This window comes from Anolis sagrei, chromosome 1 (genome assembly GCF_037176765.1).
Source record: "Anolis sagrei isolate rAnoSag1 chromosome 1, rAnoSag1.mat, whole genome shotgun sequence".
Taxonomy (NCBI): domain Eukaryota; kingdom Metazoa; phylum Chordata; class Lepidosauria; order Squamata; family Dactyloidae; genus Anolis; species Anolis sagrei.
This window is the reverse complement of record NC_090021.1, coordinates 309858958-309886335: the sequence shown is the minus strand read 5'-3', so window position 1 is coordinate 309886335 and position 27378 is coordinate 309858958. Positions and strand designations below refer to the sequence as shown.

Here is a 27378-nt window from a genome sequence, read left to right as displayed (position 1 = left end):
ACCAACCCATGCCAGAGCTCCCTGTCGGCCGTCACCACCCCCAGCTCCTTCAAAGTCAATCCAGTCACTTCAAGGATGCCATCCATCCACCTTGCCCTTGGTCGGCCCCTCTTCCTTTTTCCTTCCATTTTCCCCAGCGTCATTGTCTTTTCTAAGCTTTCCTGTCTCCTCATGATGTGGCCAAAGTACTTCCTCTTTGCCTCTACTATCCTTCCCTCCAATGAGCAGTCAGGCTTTATTTCCTGAAGTATGGACTGGTTGGATCTTCTGGCAGTCCAAGGCACTCTCAGAACTTTCCTCCAACACCGCAAAATAGCAAATAGCAAAAAGAAAAGAGAAACCACTTCAAAATGATCTCAAAAGACAAACGAGATTGGTCTGGAATGACCAGGGTGGGACAAAGGACTCTTGTCTGCTGGAGCTAGGTGTGAATGTTTCAACTGACTATCTTAATTAGCATTTGATGGCTTGGCAGTGCCTGGAGGAATCTTTTGTTGAGAGGTGATTAGATGTGCCTGATTGTCCTTTGTCCCACCCTGGTCATTCCACAGATATATAAACTCTTTTTTCCTAGTTCCAACAGACCTCACTACGTCTGAGGATGCTTGCCATAGATGCAGGCGAAACGTCAGGAGAAAATGCCTCTAGAACATGGCCATATAGCCTGGAAAAGCTACAACAACCCGATGCAGTTCAGTTTTCCAAGTGCTCACTTAGGTAGCAGGTGGCAAGGGCATGCATGCTATGCACTCCCAGTTAGGTGCTGAGGATAAGGAGGGGCCGCCCCGCCCACCTGCTCCCTCTCCAGCCAATCAGGCTTCGGAGTCCCGCCCACCAGAGCTACCCCTCTCTAACCCTGATTCCTCTCTCCAGAGGGAAGGCGGAGAGGTCGGCGGCTGAGCCGGGTTTGGTCTGGGTTTCCCTTTGCTTGCTTCCCTTTTACCTTGATTCCTGGAAGGAGGGAGAGGGAGATCCCTTGGAAGCAAAGGAGGCAAGTGGAGGGCAAGGCAAGGAGAGCAGGTCGCAGCCAAACAGGAGGCGCTTGGTCCCGAAAGGTAAGGCGGGTTGTGTTCGCTTTGATCGCAATGCAAAAGGGGGAAGCTGGCTGCCGGCTTGGTAAAGGAAAGGAAACAAAAGGCTAGCTGATCCGGGCTCAGGGCGGGCTGGCTGGTTGGCTGGTTGGAAGCCCGGCGAGAGGAAGAGAGAGCTTGGGCTGGGCTTCTTCTTTCTCCCTCCGGTTGCTTTAAACCCAAATGCGCACCTTGTAGTCTGAATGAGTCAAACCAGGAAAGACTTCCACTCAAGAGAGCCCGCCCAAGCCTCCCTCCCTGCCCTCAAGCAGGGCAGGAACGGTGTGCTGTAGGCAGCCTGGGGGGACAATCATCATCATCACCATAGAATCAAAGAGTTGGAAGAGACCTCATGGGCCATCCAGTCCAACCCCCTGCTAAGAAGCAGGACTATTGCATTCAAATCACCATAATAATAATAATAATAATAATAATAATGCTTTATTTATATCCCGCCCCCTCTCCCTCTTCAATATACATGATTGGGTGGTGTGAGTTTTCCAGGCTGTATGACCATGTTCCAGAAGCATTCTCTCCCGACGTTTCGCCCACATCTATGGCAAGCATCCTTAGAGGTTGTGAGGTCTGTTGGAAACTAGGCAAGTGAATCATAGAATCGTAGAGTTGGAAGAGACCTCATGGGCCATCCAGTCCAACCCCATTCTGCCAAGAAACAGGAATATTGCATTCAAAGCATCTCCAGCAGATGGCCATCCAGCCTCTGTTTAAAAGCCTGCAAAGAAGGAGCCTCCACCACACTCTGGGGCAGAGAGTTCCACTGCTGAATGGCTATCACAGTCAGGGAGTTCTTCCTCATGTTCAGATGGAATCTCCTTTCTTTAGTTTGAAGACATTGCTCCGAGTCCTAGTCTCCAGGGCAGCAGAAAACAAGCTTGCTCCCTCCTCCCTATGACTTCCCCTCACATATTTATCCATGGCTATCATGTCTCCTCTCAGCCTTCTCTTCTTCAGGCTAAACATGCCCAGCTCTTTAAGCCGCTCCTCATAGGGCTTGTTCTCCAGACCCTTAATCATTTTAGTCACCCTCCTCTGGACACATTCCAGCTTGTCAATATCTCCTTTCAATTGTGGTGCCCAGAATTGGACACAATATTCCAGGTGTGGTCTAACCAAGGCAGAATAGAGCATGGGTAGCATGACTTCCCTGGATCTCTTTATGTAGGCCAAGATTCTATTGGCTTTTCTGCTGCCGCATGACATTGTTAACTGTTTAACTTGTTGACCACAAGGACTCTAAGATCCTTTTCATGCATACTGCTGTCTAGCCAGGCATCCCCCATTCTGTATCTTGGCATTTCATTTTTTCTGCCTAGGTAAGAGTATCTTGCATTTGTCCCTATTGAACTTCATGTTGCTAGTTTTGGCCCCTGGATCTAGACACTGTACTCCTATTGATGTAGGCCAAAATCCCATTGGCTTTTTTGCCGTTGCATCACATTGTTGGCTCATGTTTAACTTGTCCACGAGGACTGTGAGGTTTATATATCCATGGAATAATGTCCAGGGTGGGAGAAAGAACTCTTATCCGCTTGAGGCAAGTGTGAATACTGCAATTGGCCACCTTGATTAGCATTGAATAGCCTTGCAGCTTCAAAGACTGGCTGATTTCTGCCTGGGGGAATCCTTTGTTGGTCGGTGTTAGCTGCTCCTGATTGAAATTTCAACAGAAAGGAGGTAACCATGAAAATAAACAAAATCTGGCTACCCGTATTTTTTTAAAAAAAATCTAAAATCAGGACAGTAAATAAAGAGAAACACTCAACTAACAGGGCAATTCTGGACATAAAACAACCACGGCCAGCTAACACCTCCCAACAATTATTATTATTATTAAACTTTATTTATACCCCTCCACCATCATACCTCAGTGACTCGGGGCGGCTAACATGAGGCAAGCCTGACAAATACAATAAACAAAATAAAATACATACAGCAAATAATAACTCAAATAAAATATAAACAAGAAAGAAAAATAACACAGTGGGATAAAACACCAGGTATGAGGTATGGTGAAAAGTTAAAAACAAAGGAGTTGAACAAAGTGCCCCGGGAGATTGAGTGAGATGGAAAAGGGAGTAGTATCTAGAGGGAGAGATATGGATGGGACGAGCTATGGGGTTTAATGTTCCTGCCAGGGATGAGATAAAGTGCCTTATGCTGGATGGTCATGATATGGGGATTTCTTATTCATTCATCACAAGCAAGGTGGAACAGCCAAGTTTTCAAACGTTTCCTAAAGGCTGACAAGGTGGGTGCTTGCCTAATCTCCCTAGGTATTCCCCCAGGCAGAAACAAGCTACTCTTTGAAGCTACAAGGCCATTCAATGCTGATAGCCTGCAGCCTCAAAGTTTGGCTGATTGCTACCTGGGAGAATCCTTTGTTACTGTCTGGACAGTAAATAAAGAGCAATAGTAAAAAAAAAAAGCAGACAAGAATTAATCAGGGCCAGCTAACACCCCCAAACAAAGGATTCCCACAGGCAGCAATCAGCCAGGCTTGAAGCTGGAAGGCCATTCAATGCTAATCTAGGTGGCCGATTGCAACATCCACACCTGCCTCAAACATACAAGAGTTTTTTCTCCCACCCTGGACACCCTATTTCCTGGTCTGTCTCTCTTCTAAATTCATTCATTTCCCAGACATCAGTCAATAGGGAGGAAGGTTTCAGCCAATTCCAATCGACAATGTATTGACATTGTGGCCTCACTCTTCACAATACATCAATTACTTAAATACTTGTAAGCTTAACTTATCCAAGCTTGTATGATTCATATTTTGAGTGGTGTTCTAATGTTTAGAAAAGTGAAAGGTCATTTTTAATTGAAGTTGCTTTGGTTCCCTTAGACTTTTTTTGGCAAGGTTCAGAAACATTGCTAATACAGTACAATAATACAATCATAGACTTGGAAGGGATGCAAAGGGCATCTAGTCTATCTCCTTGCCCTTTGGATAGTATGCAAATCCAAAGAACTGTGGCAAAAATCCAAGAGTTAGAATCCTTTCCAGATCATTGCTTGCGGTCTCCCAATAATACACTTTATCTATATTCTGCCCTTCTCCCCTTGGGGACTCAAGAGCTGATTACAGTATATACAGCAAGCATTCAGTGCCTTACAATCACAAACAATGAGACACACAAACACAAACAAGGTAAATGCTTCTACTTTCATTTCTGGCTCTAGGGGAGGTGCTTTTCTCCATTTCCTAGCCAAGGAGCCTGGTTGTGTGGCCAGCAAGACTGCTTGGACTGTCTTCCTTTTGTTGTTGTTGTTTTTTTGTTTTGTTTTTTTGCCTTTTTTTCTGCCAAAGCAGTAACTATTTATTTAATCACATTTGCATGTTTTCAAACTGCTAGGTTGGCAGGAGCTAGAGCTAACAGCAAGAGTTCACCCTGTCCTGTGAATTCAAACTGCCAACCTTCAGGTCAGCAGTTCAACTGCACAAGGGTTTAAGCCGTTGCACCACTGTGGCCCGAAGAGCCATAGATTCTTTTCATAGGTTTTAAATGCTGTATGTTATTGAAATTGTTATTGTTTATTGCTTATTGTGTATTTTCTGTTTTTGAGTTTATTTTAACTGTTTTGTATTTACTATTTGTTATCGCATTTGTTTATTGATGTGCTGTGGGCTTGGCCTCATGTAAGCCGCACCGAGTCCCTTGGGGAGATGGTAGCGGGGTACAAATGAAATTTCATTATTTATTATTATTATTTTCAAGTCAATGTCACACACCTTATATTTGAATATCTTGTTTTCCTCCAAGGTTGAACTGTATCTTGTTGATTTTGGCCTAGCTGTCTAATCTGATCCCAATATTGCCTTCTGGGGTATTCCCAGTTTTCTGAAACTTTGATAGGCAGGTCCTCTGTTCTGTCTTCCAAACCATTTATAAAGATATTAACCAAAACTAAGCCAGGGACAGAACCTTGTGGTGCCCCACTTGCTGATTCTCTTCCTGATGAGGAGAAACTGTCGAAATAAATACTGTGTATGTGAAAAAAAATAGTTTGCCAAGTCTGAAGTAGAGGAGCCATTGAGCAGAGCAGGAGACAGATTTCAGCAGTGGCATTTTGCCACCTGATTCACAGCAGCCAATGTGTGGGGGAAAAATCCTCCATGCACAATTCAAGATGCTTAGATTCCAAGGTACATCACATTACTCTGGCACTTGAAGAAGAAAATCCACAAGGGTCTCATTATCTCCCTGGCAGTAAAAATACAATGCTTAAATTGCCCCAACCCCCCCCCCCCCAAAAAAAAAAAACACCCCTGTCTGTTGTCTATCAAAATGAGTTGCCTTATATGGCATCTTACTTTGTCTAATGGAAGGCCAGTCAGGGTCATCAGTCTATTGCAGGTATGGGGAAACCCAGGCCCGGGGCCCGGATGTGGCCCCTTGGGCTCTTTTCTCAGGCCCTCCAATCTCTCACCATCCTATCCTTCATCCCTTCTCTCTTTTCTTCCTTCTTCCCTCCCTCTTTCTCCCTCTCCCCTCCTTTCTTTTCTTCCACCTTTCCTCCTTCCTTCCCACTCTCTCTTTCTCCTTCCTTCCCTTTTGTCTTTCCTTCCATCTTTCTTTCTTTCCTCCCTTCCCTCCATTTCCTTCCACTCTTCCTTCCTTCCATCCATCCATCCATCTTCCCATTCCTTCCTTATTTCCTTCCTTCTCTTTTTCCTTCCTTCTTGCCTCCTAGGGGATGTATAGCCGAGAGAAGAAAAGGTAGAGAGGGAACATAAGAACCATGTTGCAAGATTTAAAAGTGTGTCCCATTGAGGAGGAGGGGGAAAACTGACTTTCTGCTGCTCTACAGACCAGGGCCCAAGGGAGCAATGGGGTCAAATGGCAGGGAAAGAGATTCGACTGCAATGATTAGGAAGAACTTACTGAGAGTAAGAGTTGTTGAAGAGTGGCATAGGCTGCCTCGGAATGTGGTGGAGTCTTCTTCTCTGGAGGCTTTTCTGCAGAGTCTGTCTATCGGAAGTGCATTTTATTGTGCCTTCTTGCATGGCAGCAGGTTGGACTAGATGGCCCTCGGTGATCTCTTCCAGCTCTACGATTCTATATCAGGAGTAGACAATATGGGACCTAATGGATACACTTTTTCTCTTCTGTTCACCATCTCATCCTAACAAAGGCTAACACTTTTGGGATCCAAACGTTTCCTGTTTTTAATTCACTTACTGCCTCCAAAAGAGAAGAAGAAAGGGCTGGGGGGACGGGACTTGGGAGAAACTCCTCTCTTCTTCCCTCCTGGCCCATCCAGCCCACCACGTAGCCCCCAAGTTAGAAAGTTTGCCCATGCCTGGTCTATTGACCTAGTTCTTTTTACACAGGTTTCCATTAAGGTGGTATGGCCAGTGTTTATAGGAAGAGGAGCATTTTGTTGATTTTCTGTCTCGACCTCAGTTGTTTGGAGCTATTTCTCACAATATCTTTTGCATTGCTATATTTCCCTTCATTAAAAGAAATAAAACCTTGATGTGAAAAAAGAAACTTGAACCTGTTTCCAAGACTAAGCATCCTCCATAATTTCCATGCCACACATTGTTAGCCTTCCTATGTTATACTTTCTCCAGTTGAAATTAGAAGGGAATGGATTTTGAAGTAAGTTGTCTGTATGATATTGGATTGTGCTTGTGGTAGGTCTTTGATTGTATCCCATACTCTCTGATAATATGGAATGCCGAAGCAGCACCTGAGTGCACTATGATGAATTATATATGTTTTGAGGCCTGTTTTTGAAAGGTAAGAGGAAGCTGGCAGTTTGACTACATATACCCTAGAAGCTTTGTGTGATAGACTGAAGTCTGCAAAACATCCTTGGAAAAGTTAAAGGCAAAAAGCCAAGATACAAGTTGGCTAAGGAAAGGACATACAGCAGCCAGGGTACAAAGTGCCAGAAAACCCTTAAGAAGAATAGATGAAAAAGAGAAAAAGAACAGAAAGAGTTGTGAGAGCTATGATCAGAGTGTTGAGAGTAGCTGTAATTGTTAATATCTTGTCCTTACTGCATATAATTTTATGCAGATGTAAAGTTGTTATGTTTTTTTCTTCACGTCAGCCTATGCATGATTGTCACAGGCTCAGTAAATTTCATGTCTCAGTCAAGATCTTTTTAAATCCAACCCTATCTAGTCAAACAAGTAAGACAAATGTAGATTGAGTATCCTCTATCCAAAATGCTTGGGACCAGAAGTTTGTGGAGTTGGGTTTTTTTCCCGGATTTTGGAAAAACTGTGTTTGCAAATAAATACACAATGAGATATTATGTAGATGCGACCCAGGTCTTAAAGGTAACATCCATTTCTGTTTATGTACCCATAGCCTTGAATATAACTTTATACACAATATTTTTCATAACTTTGTCCATGAAGCAAAGTTAATGTGTACACTGAAACATCAGAAAGCAAAGGTGTCATGATCTTAGCCACCCTTGTGGATAACATCATTTTTGGAGTATTTCATATTCTGGAATTTTAGATAAGGAGTGCTCAACCTGTACAAGTCATGATGATTTAATTGGTCAACCTTTTGACTGCAGGCATCTAGTCTTCAGTTATTTCTACTAAAATAGTTCTTCTGTTGGTATGTTGTTGTTGTTCATTCATTCAGTTGCTTCCAACTATTCATGACCTCATGGACCAGCCCATACCAGAGCTCCCTGTTGCTGTCACCACCCCCAGCTGCTTCAAGGTCAAGCCAGTCACTTCAAGGATGCCATCCATCCGTCTTGCCCTTGGTCAGCCCCTCTTTCTTTTTCCTTCCATTTGCCCCAGCATAATTGCCTTCTCTAAGCTTTCCTGTCTTCTCATCATGTGGCCAAAATACTTCATCTTTGCCTCTAATATACTTCCCTCCAATGAGCAGTTGTCTGCTGGTATAGTAGTTTATAAAAACTATACATGGATTGTGTAGTAGGATTGTGTAGTGTCAGCTGTAAAAGTGTAGTGATCTAAATATCTACAAACCCTCCCTCCATCTCACAAAGGCCAAGAACTCGTTTTGTTAGCATTGGATGTGTAGTTTGTATCTTCTCCCTGCCAGCTCCTTTTATCTTGTGGAAACTTCTTTTGAAACTCAAGGAAACTGAAAGTAGACTTTGAAAAAGTATATTACTTAAGAGGAAAGCATAAAAATACGAAGTAAGAGGAGGGAAAGAATTTGCAGCTATGTGAAAACAACTCTTCTAGTTTCATTGTTTTGTAATAAGGCCCTTTTACAAACCTATATTAACTTTTTCTACAATACATTTTTATTCTTATTTATTTTCTTAAGATAATTATACCTTGCTACTTTCAAAGTGGCTGCCCCTTTATTATGATAATACCCCCATTTTCTTTTTAGAGATCCCAAAACCAAAAAATGCATGAACAAAACTCAGTGCCTTTTAGTTTTGTGGCTGGTTGAACATGCTTCACTTTGATTTTTCTAAATTCAGTATCATTAGGAATGGGTGTATACACTAGTATTTTCTTAAAATAATGCTAAAAGCATTCCTTTAGATCCTGCAGCATGCCTGAATTTTTATGGAAACCAATGAGCAATGGATTTTGTTTCCTCAGATGGATTTGTGAGCATTACAAGAGACTAGATTTTCATAGAATTTATAACAAACTTTTCCATGGCATTTCTGGATCTTTAATCCTACTGTCTGACCCCTGGCAGAAAGATGAGCTAAATTTTTGTTCTTACTTATAATCATAGTGTTAGTTGTTGTTGTAGATGCATCTACACTGTAGAATGAATGCAATTTGATACCACTTTACCTGCCATGGCTCAATTCTGTGGAAACTTTTAGGAGTTCTTTAGCCTTCTCTATCAAATAATGCTTGTGTCTGAGCAAATTATGACCCCAGTGTTTCCATAGAATTGAGGCATGGCAGTTAAAGCGGTGTCAAACTGTATTAACTCTACAGTGCAGGTGCAGCCTTAATCATAAACCTGAACTGTAGGTTTAAATTCATGCTTTTATTCAGAAATGAAAGCACAATAATTTTTTTGTAATACCAAACACCCATGTGGTCCAGTAACTTTCTCCCACATCTGCAAGACACAGTTTTACATGCTCAGACAGATCAACTGAATGCCTCTTATAAACCTACAAACAGATTGCAAAAACAGAATAAATTCTTGTGGAAACATCTACATGCCCTTCTTATAGCCATCACAATTGTTAACTGTTGATGGATGTGCCCTTCATGTGTTTATCCAGTTGCCTTTTAGTTGACTGGATAACAGCAATGGGTGGCCATTGCTGCATCCCATGGCGATGAATTCTATAATTTATGCATTGTGTGAAGATGTAAATAAAGGCCAGGCAATGTATAATAGTTGCCTTGACACATTGTATGGAAGGAAACCATATCAAGATGTTGATGTTGTGGTTTGCCACAGGGACTGTGGGCTACACTTCCTAAGCTACATTGTTGGCCTCAGGTACAATGGAGGATCTTGTTGTATTGCAAACAGTAAAATGTTTCAATTTACAATCCAGTCTCTTTCTATAGATGTAAAGTAGCAAAGTATTTGAAACTGGCCTGGTTCTTCTGATATTATCTCAGTGCTGTCAACATTTCCAAAAACCAAAGCTTGAAGGAGAAGCACAACCTTTTGCAGTGTGGGGGACCGTCTCATAATTCCCCGAAAGGGTAAATTGTCCTTTTTTTTTTTTTTTGTTTTTGGACTCTTCCCCAGAGGAAAAACAATCTCATTGTTGGTGGTCTTCTTTGCACAGGTCTTTCTTGAGCCTAACCTGTAGACTCTCCAGGGACTGCCCATAGTGGTTTCTCTTGGCACGGAAAGAAGGTGTTCATGCCAAAATGCTGACAGCTATTCCACAGCCATAGTAGTCAGTGGTTTCAGCTTTTACGGAAGGTGGCTTTTTCTCAAAAGCGTAATATTTCAACTATGGTAAAAGGCAAGCAAATGGCCTTGAGCAGGGGTCCTCAACTTTTTAAACAGAGGGCAAGGTCACAGTCCCTCAAACTATTGGAGGGTCAGATTATAATTTGAAAAATGTGTGAATGAATTCCTATGCATACTGTGCATATCTTATTTTTAGTGCAGAAAACACTTTAAAACAATACAATAATTAAAATTAAGAACAATTTTAACAAATATAAACTTATTAGTATTTCAATGGGAAGTGTGGGCCTGCTTTTGGCTGATGAGATAGGATTGTTGTTATTGTGTCCTTTCAAGTTGTTTCAGACTTAGATTGACCCTGAGCGAGGGCCGGCTAAATGACCTTGAAGGGCCGTATCTGGTCCTCAGGCCTTAGTTTGAGGACCCCTGGCCTTGAGTCTCCAAGTCCTGAGAAAGGCTGTTGAGGATAGGGTGACTTGGATATCTCTCATTGATAAGCAATTCAAGTTGAAGGCAATGAAGAATAACAGACATGCAGCTTCTCTGTGGCACTATCTTAATTTTGTTTTCCAATGTGATTGGAGATGACTCTTGTATTTTTGCCTTTTTTTCTCACTGCTCCTTTTTCTCTACTAAGAGGAAGCCAACAAAACCTAACCCTTTCCTGTTGCTAGACAACCACAGCTCACAGAGAATCTCAGCTTTATATTTCCTTGCCCCAAGTCAGATGGCCACATTCTTGGGATGATCCATTTGTTAAAGATAATGATCATAAATACATTGTTTTTACAAAATCACCTTTAAATATCAAGTTCTAACCCCTCAACTGGAAAATGGATGTTGCAGTAGTGTATGGAGATGTTGTTGGTGTTGTACAGGTTGAGTATCCTTCATCTGAAATGCTTGGGCCCAGAAGTGTTTTGGATTTTGGACTTTGGAATATTTGCATATACATAATGAGATATCTTGGAGATGAGACCCGAATCTAAACATGAAATTCATTTGTTTCATATAAACATAACCTGAAGGTCATTTTATGTGAAATATTTATAACACTGAACAAACAGAGAGCAGAGATGTCAATATTTCAGCCACCCATGTGGATACTTTTGAATTTTGGAACATTTTGGATTTCTGGATCAGGGATGGTCATTTTGTAACATCACTGTTGCCAGATGTGGAACCCATACTTAGTGCAATACTTTTATTAGATCAACCAATTGTTTTTAGTTGTAACACCTCTGTTATTTTTTGAAGAAATGATGTCTTCCATCTTGCTTCCACAAAGTTGACATGTATAGATTGCCATGGTGATTATTTTAAGTTCTTGCCCTGCTGTGTTAAACTAGTCATTTAGGATATTTTTGTAGCTGTTTCAAAGTTTATCTCACAATGTTTCTGCATACTAGTAGTATTTCAGGTTTTGCCTTACTGTTTGCCTCCTTTTTTTTCATTCACTGGGAAATACATTATTATTGTTGTTATTATTGTTATTATTAACATTATTTGTACCCTGCCTTTCTCCCCGTAATGACTCAAGGTGGCTAACAATCCCACACTTAGTCAAATTAGATTCTTGATTGTGTGTTGTTCTAGCATTGCGAATGGTCTGAAAGGTAACTTGCAGTGGTGCCACACTATCGGGTGAATCCACATAGCACTATAGGTATGTTAACATTTATCTGCTCCTCTTCTCTTTTCCTAAACTTTGGCCATTGAACTTCCAGCAAACTGATGGGGAGGATCTCCAGGTAGATTGCCATTAATTGTCCCTATTGCTTCTTTTACCCATAATGTTTTTATTTAACTGCACATATTTGCAGTTCTTTCCTGGCAGTATCCTGCTTCTCATTGTTGTATAAAATATTTCCTTCATGTGGGATATACTGCATGGATATTTCCTGGAAAGTTACTACTTGGTGTGTTTACGTGCATTTGCATATTTATTTATTTATTTATTTATTTCCGGCATTTCTATCCCGTTCCTTCTCAACCCCCGAAGGGGGACTCAGGTCGGCTTACATTTGGCAGCAATTTGATGCCACTACATATAACACAGCAATATAATAACAATTAAAACAATAAGTAAAACATTCATTAAAACAGTAAAAAACAGTATTAATAACTGTAACATCCAGTCAATTCCATACCTGTTAACAGTGTTGATGTGTTAACAAGGATAGCCTTTTAAATGTGGATGCACACTTTCAATTCGTGTGTGGTGCTCTGGATTCAAATGAACAAACATTGTCACTGACCAAAACCCCCAGAGTTCTGCCATTCTGGCCCAAGCGCCCCAAAAGTATTTTAACTGGTCTTAATGTTTTCAGTGATTTTAACCAATGTGTAGGTTTAATTCTATTTTAATATTTATATGGAGATTTTTAGTTGTATTTTTTATTGTTGTAAATAGCTTGTGTCTCAACTACAGAGATAAAAATGGGATACTAATATAATAATAATAAGACTATGGAGTACTGATAACTACACCATGCCTTGGCAGCATAAAAAGGGTAGGATTGCAATACATTTGTCATTCATTGAAGTCAGCAGTGTGTCCACATTTATTATGATGGGAGGTAAGGAGAGGTTAATGCTTTTCTGGTTCAGAAAACAAGAAAAGCAATACTGCACAGTTGCAAAATAGCATGCTAACAAAAACATGAAATGGTGGATTCTCGCAATGTTGAGCAAAATTGCATAATTCTTCCAGTTCAAAAAAGTGCCTGTGCTTGGATGGACAAAGCATGGGAGAGAGAGGAATGCCTTCTGATTTAGTGCAATAAGCAGGTAGCATGATATATGTTAATAGTGCGCTATTATAGGGACCAGAAAAAGGTAACTCCTGGCATGTTTCCATTTTCTAAGAAATTGGGATTGCGATACTAAAAGGCAATGGTGCAATAATGTCCTTAGCCCTTGTTACCAAAATTCGGAAAGGTATTTTACCACATGCCAAATGAAGGTATATGGCAATCTCTTACCCCCTGAAAGCTTTTGTTACTATAAATAAGAGCTATTATATTTGCTTGGGGTTTTTTTTTGCCTTCCTTCCTGACAAAGAAAGGATTTTAAATTAAAGACCTGTAGAAAATAATTGCTTATGTAACAGTGAATCGTTTTTCCTCTTGTGACAGATTGCCTGTTTCATAGACTTCTGCCACTGTTTCCATGAGTTGTGCTGTATGAGACATTTTTCAGCTTATGGCAGACTTCTGGGTATATACAATGGCATAATTTATAGGCATTTCCACTTGTGTGCTGTGCAAAACTGAAGACAATTGTTGAATGTAGCCTCGTGTCACTTTTGTGTTTACTACTAGAACTGGGTTCCCCCTCGTATTGCTGGGAAGAAAAAAAGTATTCTTTGGCTACATATAAAGAAAGTAATTTTGCTTGAGCTGAAATTAAATGAACAGATGAGTCACTGGGAGATCACGAAAAGCTCTGCCTTTTAGAGGGAGACAGAAATCATTAGTGTGGAAAGGCATGCTTCTCAAACAACTGCAGCTACACATTTTGAATCCAAGAGGTTCACTTTCCCTTGGTGGGTTTCTAATTAGTACATTACTAACACCAGTGAAGGAACTAGTCAGCCTCTGGTGTTGTTATTTTCAGATGCCCATGAAAAGCACCCTATGACACAGACTCTTGTTACATTATTCCTTCTGTAGTGCAAGTGGAAAATTAGGTTATGTCACAACCTGGTATGCTACTTTGCAGATCAAGGCAGGAACAAAAATATTTGTCCTCCCCCACAATACCAGCCTTCCACATTCACTGGGGTTAGTGGAACAAAATCCCTGTAAAAGTGAAAAACTTCAAATAAACAAGTCACTCTTTTTTTTTTTACCTGAGTGAATACCTCTCTGGGAGCCTCTAGGTAAGTGTTTCTCAACCTGGGGGTTGAGACCCCTGGATGGGGGGGGGTGTCATGAGGGGGTTTCAGAAGGATCACCAAAGACCATCAGAAAATATATATTTCTGATGGTCTTAGGAACCCCTTTGGCAGAGAAGGCTGAAGATCTCTCTGCCTGCCCTTCTCTTCCTTTTTGGCAACATATGGTGAATCCTCCCACATAAACCCCTCCTCTGCTGTGATTGGCCGGCCTCTCAGCCAAGGGAAGGGCTGTTTGTGAGACTCCCAAGTGGGGTGGGGAGAACAGGCGTGCTTGGCACATGGCAGCTTGGTGCACATGTGTCGGTGAGGGAGAGCATTTGAGGCTGGAGGGAGGCTCACGACAGTGAGTCACTTCAAGGCAAGGGGGTTCTGTGTGGGAAGTTTGGCTCAATTCTGTTGTTGGTGGGGTTCAGAATGCCATTTGATTGTAGGTGAACTATAAATCCTGGCAACTCCCAAATGTCAAGGTAGATTTTCCCCAAACTTCACCAGTGTTCACATTTGGGCGTATTGAGTATTCATGCCAAGTTTGTTCCCAATCTATCATTGTTTGATTCCATAGTGCTCTCTGGATGTAGGTGAACTACAACGTCAAAACTCAAGATCAATGCCCACCAAACCCTTCCAGTATTTTCTGTGGTCATGGGAGTTCTGTGTGCCTATCTTGGTTCAATTCAATCATTGTTGGAGTTCAGAATGCTCTTTGATGGTAGGTGAACTATAAATCCCAGCAACTACAACTCCCAAATGACAAAATCAAACCCTACCAATATTCAAATTTGGGTATATTGGGTATTTGTGCCAAATTTGTATCTATCTGTTATCCCTCCACATTTTTATTTTTGTGAATTTGATTAATCACAGATTTTATTTAAAATGTTCTTTAGGAATATCTAGGTTTTTCATTTTAACTCTATGGTCAACCTCAGTTTTTTTTTTAAAAAAAAATCAATTTCTTTATTCGTGGTTTTTTTTTCATGGTGGTCCTGTACCCCCAACCATAGCAAATATGGAGGGCTAACCATACTTTCTTTGAGGTCAGAGGGAATCTTCATTACTGGAGAACATGTGTGGAAGGGTGTGCAGCTTATGCATTTACTCTAGGCATCTTTGAGAGCAGAGTGCTGAATAGTATAGGTTTTTGCTCTTCTTATGTTCTTAAATATATATGAGCCTATGAATTATCTCAATGCCAGTGATAGATGGAGGGACACATGTTACAGAGAACGAACTTTGTTTTTGCTCAACAAGTCAACTGTGTATTTGCAGTGAGTGAATAGTTATAAAAATCATACTTGCGACTGCAGTGCAGTTATATAACAGGAAAACATTTGCACGCATAAATAATGCAATATCAGTATTAAACATCAAGACACAATGAGTAATACTGTAAGCCAACTCTTTCCATAACTGGATATTGTTTTATGTGGCCCAGGTAATAGATTTTTCTGCTACAACTCTGATGAGGATATTTTACAAGAGAACATAGCTTGCTCCATCCTGTTTGTAATATTACAATACTAATTTAAATCTCTCTAGAGTCCTACTCTGAAGCACCCAAAGAGGTTGTACTCTCAGTAAGCATGAACGAATGATTTCAGTAAGACTCTTTGGAAACTTTGTAGTTTGCTGTAGTAATCAGTGACCCCTTTCGAACAAAACAAAGAATCTTGTAGCTTTTTTTAAAAAATCGTGTCAGAAGGGACTTGAGAAACTGCAAGTTGTTTCTGGTGTGACAGAATTGACCGTCTGCAAGGACATTGCTTAGGGAACGCCTGGAAGTTTTACCATCCTGTGGGAGGCTTCTCTTATGTCCCTACATGGGAAGCTGGAGCTGACAGACAGGAGCTCACCCCATCTCATGTCAGCAGTTCAGCTGGCACATTGCACCACCATGGCTCCTTACAAATATGCTATAACACAGTTTTAGTTGGTCAGAGTTGACTTCATTTCACACATCTAACCTTTGCCAATTTCCTCTTTCTCATCCCTCAGCTCATGCATATCTTTGCTGCCTTAATGGCAGGCAATATTAGGCTGCTGTCAACAGCCTTTTATGCTACCTACTAAATTGTAGTCTAGGCTGAATTACATTGGCAAAACATTTTAATACTGAGTATCTTTGGGAAGTCTTTAAATAGCAAACAAGATCATCAAAATGGCCCTCCCCAATTGACTTTTGGGACACTACAGTACACATAATATTGTTTGCTTTTCATATAGTTAAATAGACTATGAAAGTTTGATAGACTACACAAAATGTACCAGCTACAACAGGAGAGATGCTGATGAGGTTTCTTGGATCAATTCCCACCTCAAAACTGGGGAATGCCATCTCAAATTGAGAGACCAGAAAGTTGTAACCAGAGCATCTTTCCAGAGAGCTATTGGAGCTGAAATGCTTCTTCTTGAAGGTTGATTTTCCTCAAAGAGAGGCATTTAGGCTTCTGCAGTTCACGTATTGCTGCAGGGCCACCTCTTGAGTGTCCACACCAGCCCAATTAAATAGTTTGTAGCAGCAGCAAGGGCATGGCCAACAGTGTCTTCTCTGCTGTTATTTTGAGGTGTGATACTTTTTCCATATTTAAAAGATTGTGTAGAATTATATAGATCTGGTGGCATGGTTTAACTGGGGGAAAAGCTAGATTTGGAGGCATGGTTTAATTGGAAATGGCTTCATACTAGAAATGAAAGCTATACAGTATAGTGGTTGGGGGGTTGCACTTAGCTCTAATAATGCCATTCTGACATTGAGCTCTCCTTGCTTGTATGGAAATTCATTCTTTCCTTCTCGGATGTGAATGAAAATAAACTGGTGGGGTTGTGTGGAGTGAGAAAGCACAATTTGGTGAACCCTGGGCTAGGCTGGATCCTAGTGTTTGCAAAGGAGAAAGACTTATTCCCTAAGAAAGAAAGTTTGCTTGCCACCTAAACCTGTGAGCTGCTGTGTTGGCATTGTGACTCACATGGTCACTAGAATTTTGCTCATATATTTGAGTCAGATTTGTGGTTAGGACTTTGCTCATGAGACAAAGACGTTTTGCTTTGTGCGGCTGAAGTGCCAACCCTTATTTAGGCAGTATTAACAGGAATGTGAAGATCACACCTAAAATACTATTCATCTAGTCTCAGTTATTGTTCACTTCAACCTGAAAGCAATCAAAACATTAAAGGAGTCAAAATGTTGGAAGACATTTTTAACAACTAATAAGTTGCAATTGCACCTTCAATCATGCCCCCTGGAAGTTAATTATTGTTACAATTCCAATTTTTCAAAGTAAAATACTTTGCTATGTTTATTGAAATGAAACTTTAATCATTGCTTTTACTGTCCTATTACACTTTGGAAAATAAAAGCAAGATGCTGACCTGTGGTAAAAAACATCATGTATAAATGAAACCACATACACCATAACAAGAAAAGTAACTAATGTGGTTACATTTACATTATGAAAATTTTGAACTTACCTCATGTTATGTTACTATTATAATGAAAATTGGTTGTTATTGCATTGGGGTAATTAATTATTTAGAACAACCTTAATTGTTTGTATCTTCCAATCTCTGATTATAATTTAGCTATTATTATTATTATTATTATTATTATTTACCATATTTATACCACACAATTCTCAACCCCCAAGGGGACTCAGTGAGGCTTTACAAATAGGCAACTATTCGATGCCTTAAAAACAACATACAATTAAAATAAACATTGATATTAAAATTAATCCACATTAAAACATTTTAAAACATTACATTCACTATTTAAAACCATGCCATTCACAATTGTAATCTGGGGCCATCCCAATAGTCATTGCACATATTCATATTCATCTGTTGCACTACAATTATTCTCCGAAGGCTTGATCCCAAAGCCATGTTTTCACTTTCTGAAGGCCAGGAGGTAGGGGGCTGATCTCTCCTGGAGAGAGAGTTCCACAGCCGAGGGGCCACCACTGGTAGGACCGAGAGCAGGGCCTCCCCAGACAATCTTAATCTCTGAAGTGGTTCATAGGGAGAGATCCATCCGTTCAGACAAGTAAGCTGTGCCAGAACCGTTAGGGCTTTATAGGCAAAATCCAGCACTTTGAATCATGCTCGGTAGCAAACTGGCACCCAGTGGAGCTGACATAACAGGGAGTTTTATGCTCCCTGTACGCTGCTCTGGTGAGCAATCTAGCTGCCATCCATTGGACCATTTGAAGCTTCCAAGCAGTTTTCAAAGGCACCCCCACATAGAGCCCGTTACAGTAATCTATTCAGGTTGTAACTAGAGCGTGGACTTCCATGGCCAAGTCTGACTTCCTAAGATATGGGTGCAACTGGTGCACAAGTTTAATTGTGTGAAAGCTCCCCTGGCCACCACCAAAACCCGGGCATCCAGGCTCAACTTGTCCAACTGTAGGGCATAATTTTTAGACACTCAACACTGATTAGTTTTATTTTGGTTTTGGGAGGGTTATATATGGTGTTTTTTCTGGGTGTGGAAAGGGAGGGGTTTATTTATCGTGTCATCAGCAACCATTGTATTACAATTCCAACAGAGCAAAACAAACACAGAGATTAAAAAGAAAAAGAAAAAAAAAAGAAAGAAAAAAAAAACCACACAGATTTTGTAAATTTGGTATTTGGTTAAATGTCCTTTGACCAGTATCTGGCCACTTGGAGTGCCTCTGGGGTTGCCGCAAGAAGGTCCTCCATCGTGCATGTGGCAGGGCTCAGGGTGCATTGCAGCAGGTGGTCAGTGGTTTGTTCTTCTCCGCACTCGCATGCCGAGGATTCCACCCTGTAGCCCCATTTCTTAAGATTGGCTCTGCATCTCGTGGTGCCAGAGCGCAATCTGTTCAGCGCCTTCCAAGTCGCCCAGTCTTCTGAGTGCCCAGGGGGGAGTCTCTCATCTGGTATCACCCATGAATTGAGGTGCTGGGTTTGGGCCTGCCACTTTTGGACTCTCGCTTGCTGGGGTGTTCCAGCGAGTGTCTCTGTAGTTCTAAGAAAACTATGTCTTGATTTAAGTCGTTGACGTGCTGGCTGATACCCAAAACAGGGGATGAGCTGGAGATGTCTCTGCCTTGGTCCTTTCACTATTGGCTGCTACTTCCCGGCGGATGTCAGGTGGTGCAATACCGGCTAAGCAGTGTAATTTCTCCAGTGGTGTGGGTCGCAGACACCCCGTGATAATGCGGCATGTCTCATTAAGAGCCACATCCACTGTTTTAGTGTGATGAGATGTGTTCCACACTGGGCATGCATACTCAGCAGCAGAGTAGCATAGCGCAAGGGCAGATGTCTTCACTGTGTCTGGTTGTGATCCCCAGGTTGTGCCAGTCAGCTTTCGTATGATGTTGTTTCTAGCGCCCACTTTTTGTTTGATGTTCAGGCAGTGCTTCTTGTAGGTCAGAGCACGGTCCAAAGTGACTCCCAGGTATTTGGGTGCGCTGCAATGCTCCAGTGGGATTCCTTCCCAGGTAATCCTCAGAGCTCGGGATGCTTGTCTGTTCTTAAGGTGAAAGGCGCATGTCTGTGTTTTAGATGGATTAGGGATCAGATGGTTTTCCCTGTAATAGGCAGTAAGAACACCTAGAGCTTCGGAGAGCTTCTGTTCTACCATCTCAAAGCTCCCTGCTTGAGCAGTAATGGCACGATCGTCAGCATAGATGAAACTTTCTGTCCCTTCTGGCAGTGGCTGGTCATTTGTGTAGATGTTGAACATGGATGGAGCAAGCACGCTCCCCTGAGGCAGGCCGTTCTTCTGTTTCCGCCATCTGCTTCTCTGGCCCTGGAACTCAACAAAAAAGCTCCTGTTTTGTAGCAGGTTTCCTATGAGGCGGGTGAGGTGGTAGTCCTTTGTGATATTATACATTTTTCTCAGGAGGAGGCGGTGGTTCACAGTATCATAGGCTGCTGACAAGTCTATGAAGACAGCTCCTGTGATCTGCTGCCTTTCAAAGCCATCTTCTATGTGCTGGGTCAGGTTCAGCACTTGCGATGTGCAGCTTTTGCCTTTTCTGAAGCCAGCTTGCTGTGGGATCAGACAGGGGTCTATATTTTCCATAATTCTATGCAGAATAAGTCTCTCCAGAACTTTGTAGAGGTGGCACAACAGGGAGATTGGTCTGTAGCTTTTTGGGTCATTACGGTCTTTGCCTGGCTTCAAGATGGCGATGACTCTTGCTTTCCTCCAGATTTTGGAGGTCTGACAGGATGCAGTGCAGGGAGGGGTGGGATATAAACAGTGTCAAACCAGAGAACCAAGCCATTTTATCTTAGCTGAGGCCTATCTTCCTGTCTCTTTCCAATGGCTTTTAGGGACACTTAAAAAGAATAGGAAGGAAGGGAGTCGAAAGCCTTATCTCAGGCTCACTAAGTGTGTGAAACTCAAGATAAAGAGTTTTACTTCTTCATGTCCTGCCCTATTTAGAGTTCCATCAAGAGTTTCTCACCGAAAATGCTTGGAAGAGATCAGCCTTCTATTTGGAAATTACTCATGTTACAGTTATTCAAGCAAGCCAAAAGAACAGTTTAAATTAGTCAGGTAGGAAAATAATACTGCAAGATATTGAAGTCAAACTATCCCTCCCGGTCTCAAGGGCAATACTAGAAAGAACACACACCATTTGTGACCTTAAATGTCTTGAACAGAGGCCACAGCAACTTAGCCTGCTTGCTTAAAGCCCCACTTGTATTTTGTGGAGATAGGTTTTAAAAACAAAAAATCACACACATTCACATTTAATAGCACCATAAAGCTTTAATGGGAAAAGACAGTTATAAGGCTATAGTCAGACTTCTTTGTTTTGAACAAAACTTGTCAGTTTGCTTCTCTGCACTGAGCAAGGAAATAGTATAAATGTTTAAATAAACATGAGTGGGGTGGGAGATGGGGAGAATTTCCAAGAGGGCTTCAGTTTTGCCAGGGCTCACATCTCAGCATCAGAATCTGTTTTTGTGCCATGGCCCAACCACAAAAATCCTTGCTAAAAGGTTTCCATGGATTTATTTAGGGTCAGGGTACCATTTGGTGCTAGAGAGCCAGCTTGGCGTAGTGATTTGGACTACAACACTGAAAAACACTCTTTAAAAACCTACTTAGTTATCGAAACCTGCTGGGGCGATCTTGGGAAGATCTCTCAGCATCAGAGAAGGGCAAAAGCAAAAACCCCTCTAAACAAATTTTGCCAAGAAAAATCAGTGATAAGTTTGTCTTAGGGTCGCCATAAATTGGAAACACACTCTGCTATTCACAGTAATATGAGGTTTGAATTAAAAGTAATGCCTCCACCTTTGTAACTCCTCAACAGATGGCAGTACTGGTATGCAGCAGGTACTGGCTTGTTCAGTAGACTCCCTCCCAGCAGGATGCCAGAACAGCTTCCCAGATGTACAAACCCCAACAGTTCCATAAGCATATACATGTCACCATAAGATATTAGAGTTCTTCTGGGTACCCTGGGTCTGTCCTGGCCTGTGAACCTCAATATATTGATTGTGTATCTATTTCCAATAAATCATATCCATGAATCCAGACACAAGGGAAAACCCAGATGATTGCTTAAGTTATGTTGAAACCTGCTGGGTGAGGGGCTAGGGATTATCCCATTGTCCTAGGAATATCTCTGATCCACCTCCTCAGGACACCAGACTGAGTAAACAGTTGATTAAATCTTTTCAGGAATCTCTGGACTCCCAAGTGTTTTGGAAGGGAGCATGAACCAGTCAACTTTTGCAAGCACGAAAGTTGAATTGGATAAATATATATCTATGTACGTGTGTATATATGTGTTTTATGGCTGTAGAACATGCTACTAGACAGTTTTTAGAAATGAAATTTCTAAAGTATGTTTATTTTATGCATTTTTGGAGATCTAATGAACATTTGCCTGCTTTGCATTGATAAATATTCAGCAATCTGTGTGTTAATGCTGGCTTTATTTCCTAATGGGCTCTGTCTGCTATGGCTCAGCACTCTATATAATTAATGTTGAGTGTAATATTATAATTGATATTATATTAGAACTATGTTTTAAAATGCAGTCTGCACATAAAACCTCTGGTTACGCAGTACCTTTTTATTGTTTAGATTTTGCAATGAGAAGTGAGTCATTTTGCTGGGGAAAGCAAGGGATACTACTCTGTGTATCTGAGGCCCAATCGACACTGCCATTATAATGCAGATTGAACTGGATAATACAGCAGTGTACTCATTTAATCCAGTTTAATCCAGTTCAATCCGCATTATATGAGATGACACTGACCATATAATGCAGTTCAAACTGCATTATATGGCAATTTAGATGGAACTAAAGTTGTTAGGACGCAACTGGGACTGAGTTTGTCACAAGAAACCTGAACCCCATATTATTTCACTATAATTACTATAGAATAGAATGGGAGATCATGTGACCCTCCTATTGTTGGACTGCAACTCCGATGTTCCTATGGCTATGTTGGCGAGGGCTGCTGGGGTTCACAGTCAGATAACATCTGGATGGTTACATGACTGATTCTGCAGTGGTGATCATAGAATCATTGAGTTGGTAGAGACCTCGTGGGCTATCCAGCCCAACCCCCTGCCAAGAAGCAGGAAAATCACATTCAAAGCACCCCCGACAGATGGCCATCCAGCCTCTGTTTAAAAGCCTCCAAGAAGAAGCCTCCACCACCACTATTATCCACAGACATAATCACCACTGTAGTTGGGATGTGCTGGGAACTGAAATCCATCTCCTCTGAAGAATGCCAGTGGGGAATTCTGGGCAAATCTGCTCTTTTCTGTTATTTCCCCTCTTAAATTGAATTTGTGTGATTGAGTTGTACATCTCTGTCTTTTCTTCTTCCTGACAGCTACTGCTTTTCAGATGAGAACAAGCACTTTGTAAAAGGGGCAAGGTACTTGCCCTCTGCTGACCGCATTGTCTACTAGTAATGTGAAGATGCATAATAACCAGCAAAAATCATGACCTCACTGGCAAATGTCATTGCTTCCCAGCAGGCTGACTGGGTCTGCTTCAATGATGGGCACCACTTACCTGCTCCCTCGCAAGGTAGGTTCATTCCCTCTGATGAAATATGCTGTTGTCATAGATCAGACCATGTTGGTAAATGAAACATGTTACTTTTTGGACTCGGCCCAGAGTTCTCTGGGTTGCAATGAAATATCACAATTCATTATATACATTACCTCTATTAATTCTGATGGAGAGGCAGACTGATGGTATCTTGGGATTTTGTGCTTTTTGAATTCTGTATTGGCATAGCTTTCCGAGTAAGATCTTGAAGAAATGATTAGCACTTCTCTCAGATTTATCTTCCTCACTGCTAAGGTTTGAAGTTGATCTTCTCTCTATCAAGATGTTGTTGTTTATTTGTTCAGTCGCTTCTGATTCTCCTTGACCTCATGGACCAGCCCATGCCAGAGCTCCCTGTTGGCTGTCGCCACCCCCAGGTCCTTCAGAGTCAAGCCAGTCACTTCAAGGATACCATCCATCCATCTTGCCCTTGGTTGGCCCCTCTTCCTTTTCTCTTCCATTTTTCCAGATGACAAATTTCCTCAAGATGAGAATTCATAAAATATCAGTACTTTATGAGACAAGACTAATGAACTCAGAGGAAAGCAGTCTAGCAAAACTTTGTTTCATTAAACAATGCACTTAGAGTGGATGGAGTCATTATTGGTCAATATGGTCACAGACTTATTCTGAGGTTGACTAGATGTTTTGTTTTTAGAGACAATTTTTTAAACAGCTTCTTATGAAAATATTCTTGCTAGGTAACATATAAGTGTTCTCTCCATGATTTAGCTTTTAAAAGAAAGAGCAGTGATAGGATCATCTTCAGGTCACCATAAGTCATAAACAACTTGGAGGCACATAAATAAAAACAAGATTTACTAAAGATCTGATCAGGAAAGAGGCAAACATGCATTTTCATGCATTTAATAAAAAAAATAAATTGGGTTGTGGCTAAGGGAACTGTCATGGTGAGTCCTTGCACTTCAGAATGTACCATTACAACACTGACTGTCCCATCTTCACATCACTGTCTAACAGGGATGGGTAAATGCATAGCACAACTGCAGGAGGGTGCAGGGAAGTAGCAGAATACCTTTCAAAATGTCTATAATGGGGAGAGAGAAGAATTGAATGTCTTATAATAAATAATAATAAAACCTATCTCACCAAGGGAACTCAGGGTGATGTACACACAAAAAGGCAAACGTTCAATGCCCCAAAAATACAAATACATTAAAGCAATAAAACATAATACAAAATAATAACATCATTGAGTTAATTACATAAAGAAATTCAACATCAAACTGAAAGACATAAAACAGCTAATCACTTGAAGCAGATTACATTTTTAGAACATGGTCAACATTAAAAGCTTTAACATAATAGAACAATTAGAATTGGGTGAGCATTGGCTGTTCTAGTTGTTATTGAAATGTACCATAATGGCCATGAGGCACAAAGAGGCCAGGCAGTATTTCAGTGACAGTGGTCTAAGGTGCCCTAGTCCTCCTCTTCCACATATGCCAAAGTGCAAAGGTGCATTTTAGGAGGTTTTTTTTTTTAAAGGAGAGAAGGTTGGAGACTGTTTTTATTTCTTTTGGAAGGGATGGGGAGCAATCATGGAGAAGGCCCTTTCTCTCATTCTCATCAGCCTTTCTTGTGATAGGGGTGGGAGCAAGAGTTGAGTGGAGAGCAGGTCACTGACTTCAGTGCCCAAGATGGTCTGTATAGGGAGATGCGATTAGACAAATAGCCTGGACCCAAACTGCTTTACTGTTATGTTTCTCATAGCAAATATTTCCACTCTGAGTGTCTGAAAATTTTAAAGTCTTCTTTTAACATAGACATTTATAAAGAATGAAAAAAAACTTCTCTTCAAAAAAGCAAGAAATCATGACACATTTGGTACATTATTCTTTTACATTTTGGCTGTCATTTCAGACCATACTGAGGAGCAACTTGAGGGATTTCTTTCCTCTTCTGATACATCCTCAGAAAGCATCCAAAACCTCGATCAAGAATTTCAGACTCTTGCACAAGCTGACTTGGGAGATGCAGTGGACAAACAAGCTGTGGAATCCACATCAGTATGCTCACCTGAACACCGTCCCTCCCCAAAGCCTGATTTATCTTCATCCTTTAGCTCATGGGTCCAGTTTGAGGATGCGCCCTGGACTAGCACTTCACTGGAGCAAACTCATACAGGTTGGAATGACATTCTTTACTAAGGTTTATTATGGGTAACATGAACTATGAATTAGTTTATACCATATATATTTGTGAATAAATTAACTTCATGTATAAATCGAGGGCACCATTTTCCCACCCAGCTTTGAAAATCATGACTATGGCAGAGATAGTAGAAGGAGTTGTTTCTTCTCCTGGGGGAATTAAGCTCTTACCTCTCACTAAAGATGGTTACTTTTTGGGGTTAAAACTTAAGGCACAGTACTTATGCTGACCTGTGAATAACTTACCCTAGTTTTTGGGGATCCATATTTTAATTTAGAAATTCTAGACTTGTACCTGAGTATATACAGTACTTAATTTGATTGACATCAAGGACAAATTAAAGGAAAAATATAATTCACCATTCCTTTGATGACAAAATATAGAGTCTTCTGTATAATTTGACCTAGAGGTTTGTAGTCCTGCAGAAAAACTATGACAATTTCCCAGAACTTGGCTTGGGCCTTTCAAAAGATATTTCGTGATTCCCTCCTGATATTATTATCTCTTGTAATCAAAACATTTTGCTGGATGCTAATCATTGTAAAATACTTAAAATAAATGTGTCTAATTTGCTCAATTTTTCTAACCTATGTGCCTCAGCCTAAGTTGCTTTCTATCTGTGCTAGGAAAACGCTTGGATATAAATTAAATTAAGAGTGTGACACAGGTCTTAGGAAAGAATAGCAGCAATGATATTGTGGTAAATTACCTTGCTGATTGAAAAACTTGCATGTTAACCTGATTCTTACCAGTGGGGTATATAGCAGGATAGATGGAAATGTCATACATTACATTGTTAATGTAAGGGCATGGAGTGTAAATCACCCATGGCCTCATTTAAGTTGTCTGTTGTATTGAGGTCACAGGTCAGTAGGTCACTAGTCGGATATGTTTTTGGATTGTGCAGCATTCTGAAATGCACTGAGGCTTGAAAATGAGAGCAAGAAAAAGCTCTATTGTGATTTGTGTCCTTTTGCCTAGGCTTCTCTCAAGGACTGTCTGATTCTAAATGGCCCAAATAACTTGGACTTTTATCTCGCATCCTTGGGGAGGCACAATAAAGCAAGACTGACATAATGCTTATTATATATCCACTCTGAAGCTGGAAAGTATTAAGCAAGATGACAGTGTAGTTAAGGAAAAGTGAAGGCACTGACTGAAAATGGGGAGAGCTTGAATGCATGTTAAAATCCAAACAAATTATAGAATTGTAGAGTTGGAAGAGACCTTGTGGGCCATCCAGTCCAATCTCTTGCCAAGAAGCAGAAAATTGCATTGAAAGCGCCCCTGACAGATGGCCATCCAGCCTCTGTTTAAAAGCCTCCAAAGAAGGAGCCTCCACCATAGTCCGGGGCAGAGAGTTCCACTGCTGAACAGCTCTCACAGTCAGGAATGTTCAGATGGAATCTCCTAAAGTACTATCTTGTGCAAGAGGGGAGAAATTGTAGCAAAATTGTACATTGCAGTCCTATATCGGTTTATTAGCAACAAGCTACATGGAACCCATTCCGATTTATGAATGTCATTCCTCTATAAGGATGTATAGGATAGTCAAAAGAAATTTGGAAAAATTATTGAGCCAGATAGAGCTTGTTTTTAGAAACTATGAAAATATATTCTGCTGTGAGCTTTCATATTCCAAATGATAGAAACTGTTTGGATTTGGAGCTTCGAGGTGGAAAGAACAGCTTTGCTCACATGTTCTGAACAAGTGTTTGAAGAGGTGAAAGGGATGATGGAAACAAGCCCAGTCCTTTCCTCACCCATCTGTCTGTTGATCATATCTGTTTGCTTAAAATTCAAGTACATACAATTAGTAGATAATCTGTATACGCAATGGGATTTGCTGTATTTTGCAAAGAATGGTATTACTTGAAAAAAGCCTGTATGTGTACAACTTGTAGACTATGGTTTGGTGCAGATAATTTGCAACAATATAAAAATTAAGATTATTGTGAATTAGGTAATTCATCTCATAAACTTCAAACCTCCATGATACCTCCACACTTTCTTTATGTAGAAGAGGAGAATAGTGAAGGCTTTGGGCTTCAGCTTTGACTAAAACAATGGCTTGCCTTAAGTACACCCTTCAGAAAATTGGGAAAATAGTTCTTCCTGATCTTAATTTGATAGACATCAGATATCAGTATGCATTTTACATCAGCTGTGGTGAATAACCTTTTTTCTGTCACAGGCCATAGTCTGTGAAATGTATTTCACTGTGTGGACAGCATATTGACAGTAGACAGACTATCCTCTTTTTGTCTTTGTGC

At 40.9% G+C, this 27378-nt stretch overlaps 1 protein-coding gene across 1 annotated transcript in view; it reads left to right on the top strand.

The window, feature by feature from the left end:
* The first annotated feature begins 851 nt into the window (after nucleotides 1–851).
* The window catches only part of STON2 (stonin 2), a 90024-nt gene continuing 63497 nt past the window's right edge, over nucleotides 852–27378 (top strand). The window contains exons 1-3 of the mRNA XM_060757202.2: nucleotides 852–1055; nucleotides 22707–22906; nucleotides 24815–25078. Of these exons, the coding sequence (XP_060613185.2) occupies nucleotides 22819–22906; nucleotides 24815–25078 (352 nt within the window). The 5' untranslated portion in view covers nucleotides 852–1055; nucleotides 22707–22818. The remainder of the gene's footprint in view (nucleotides 1056–22706; nucleotides 22907–24814; nucleotides 25079–27378) is intronic.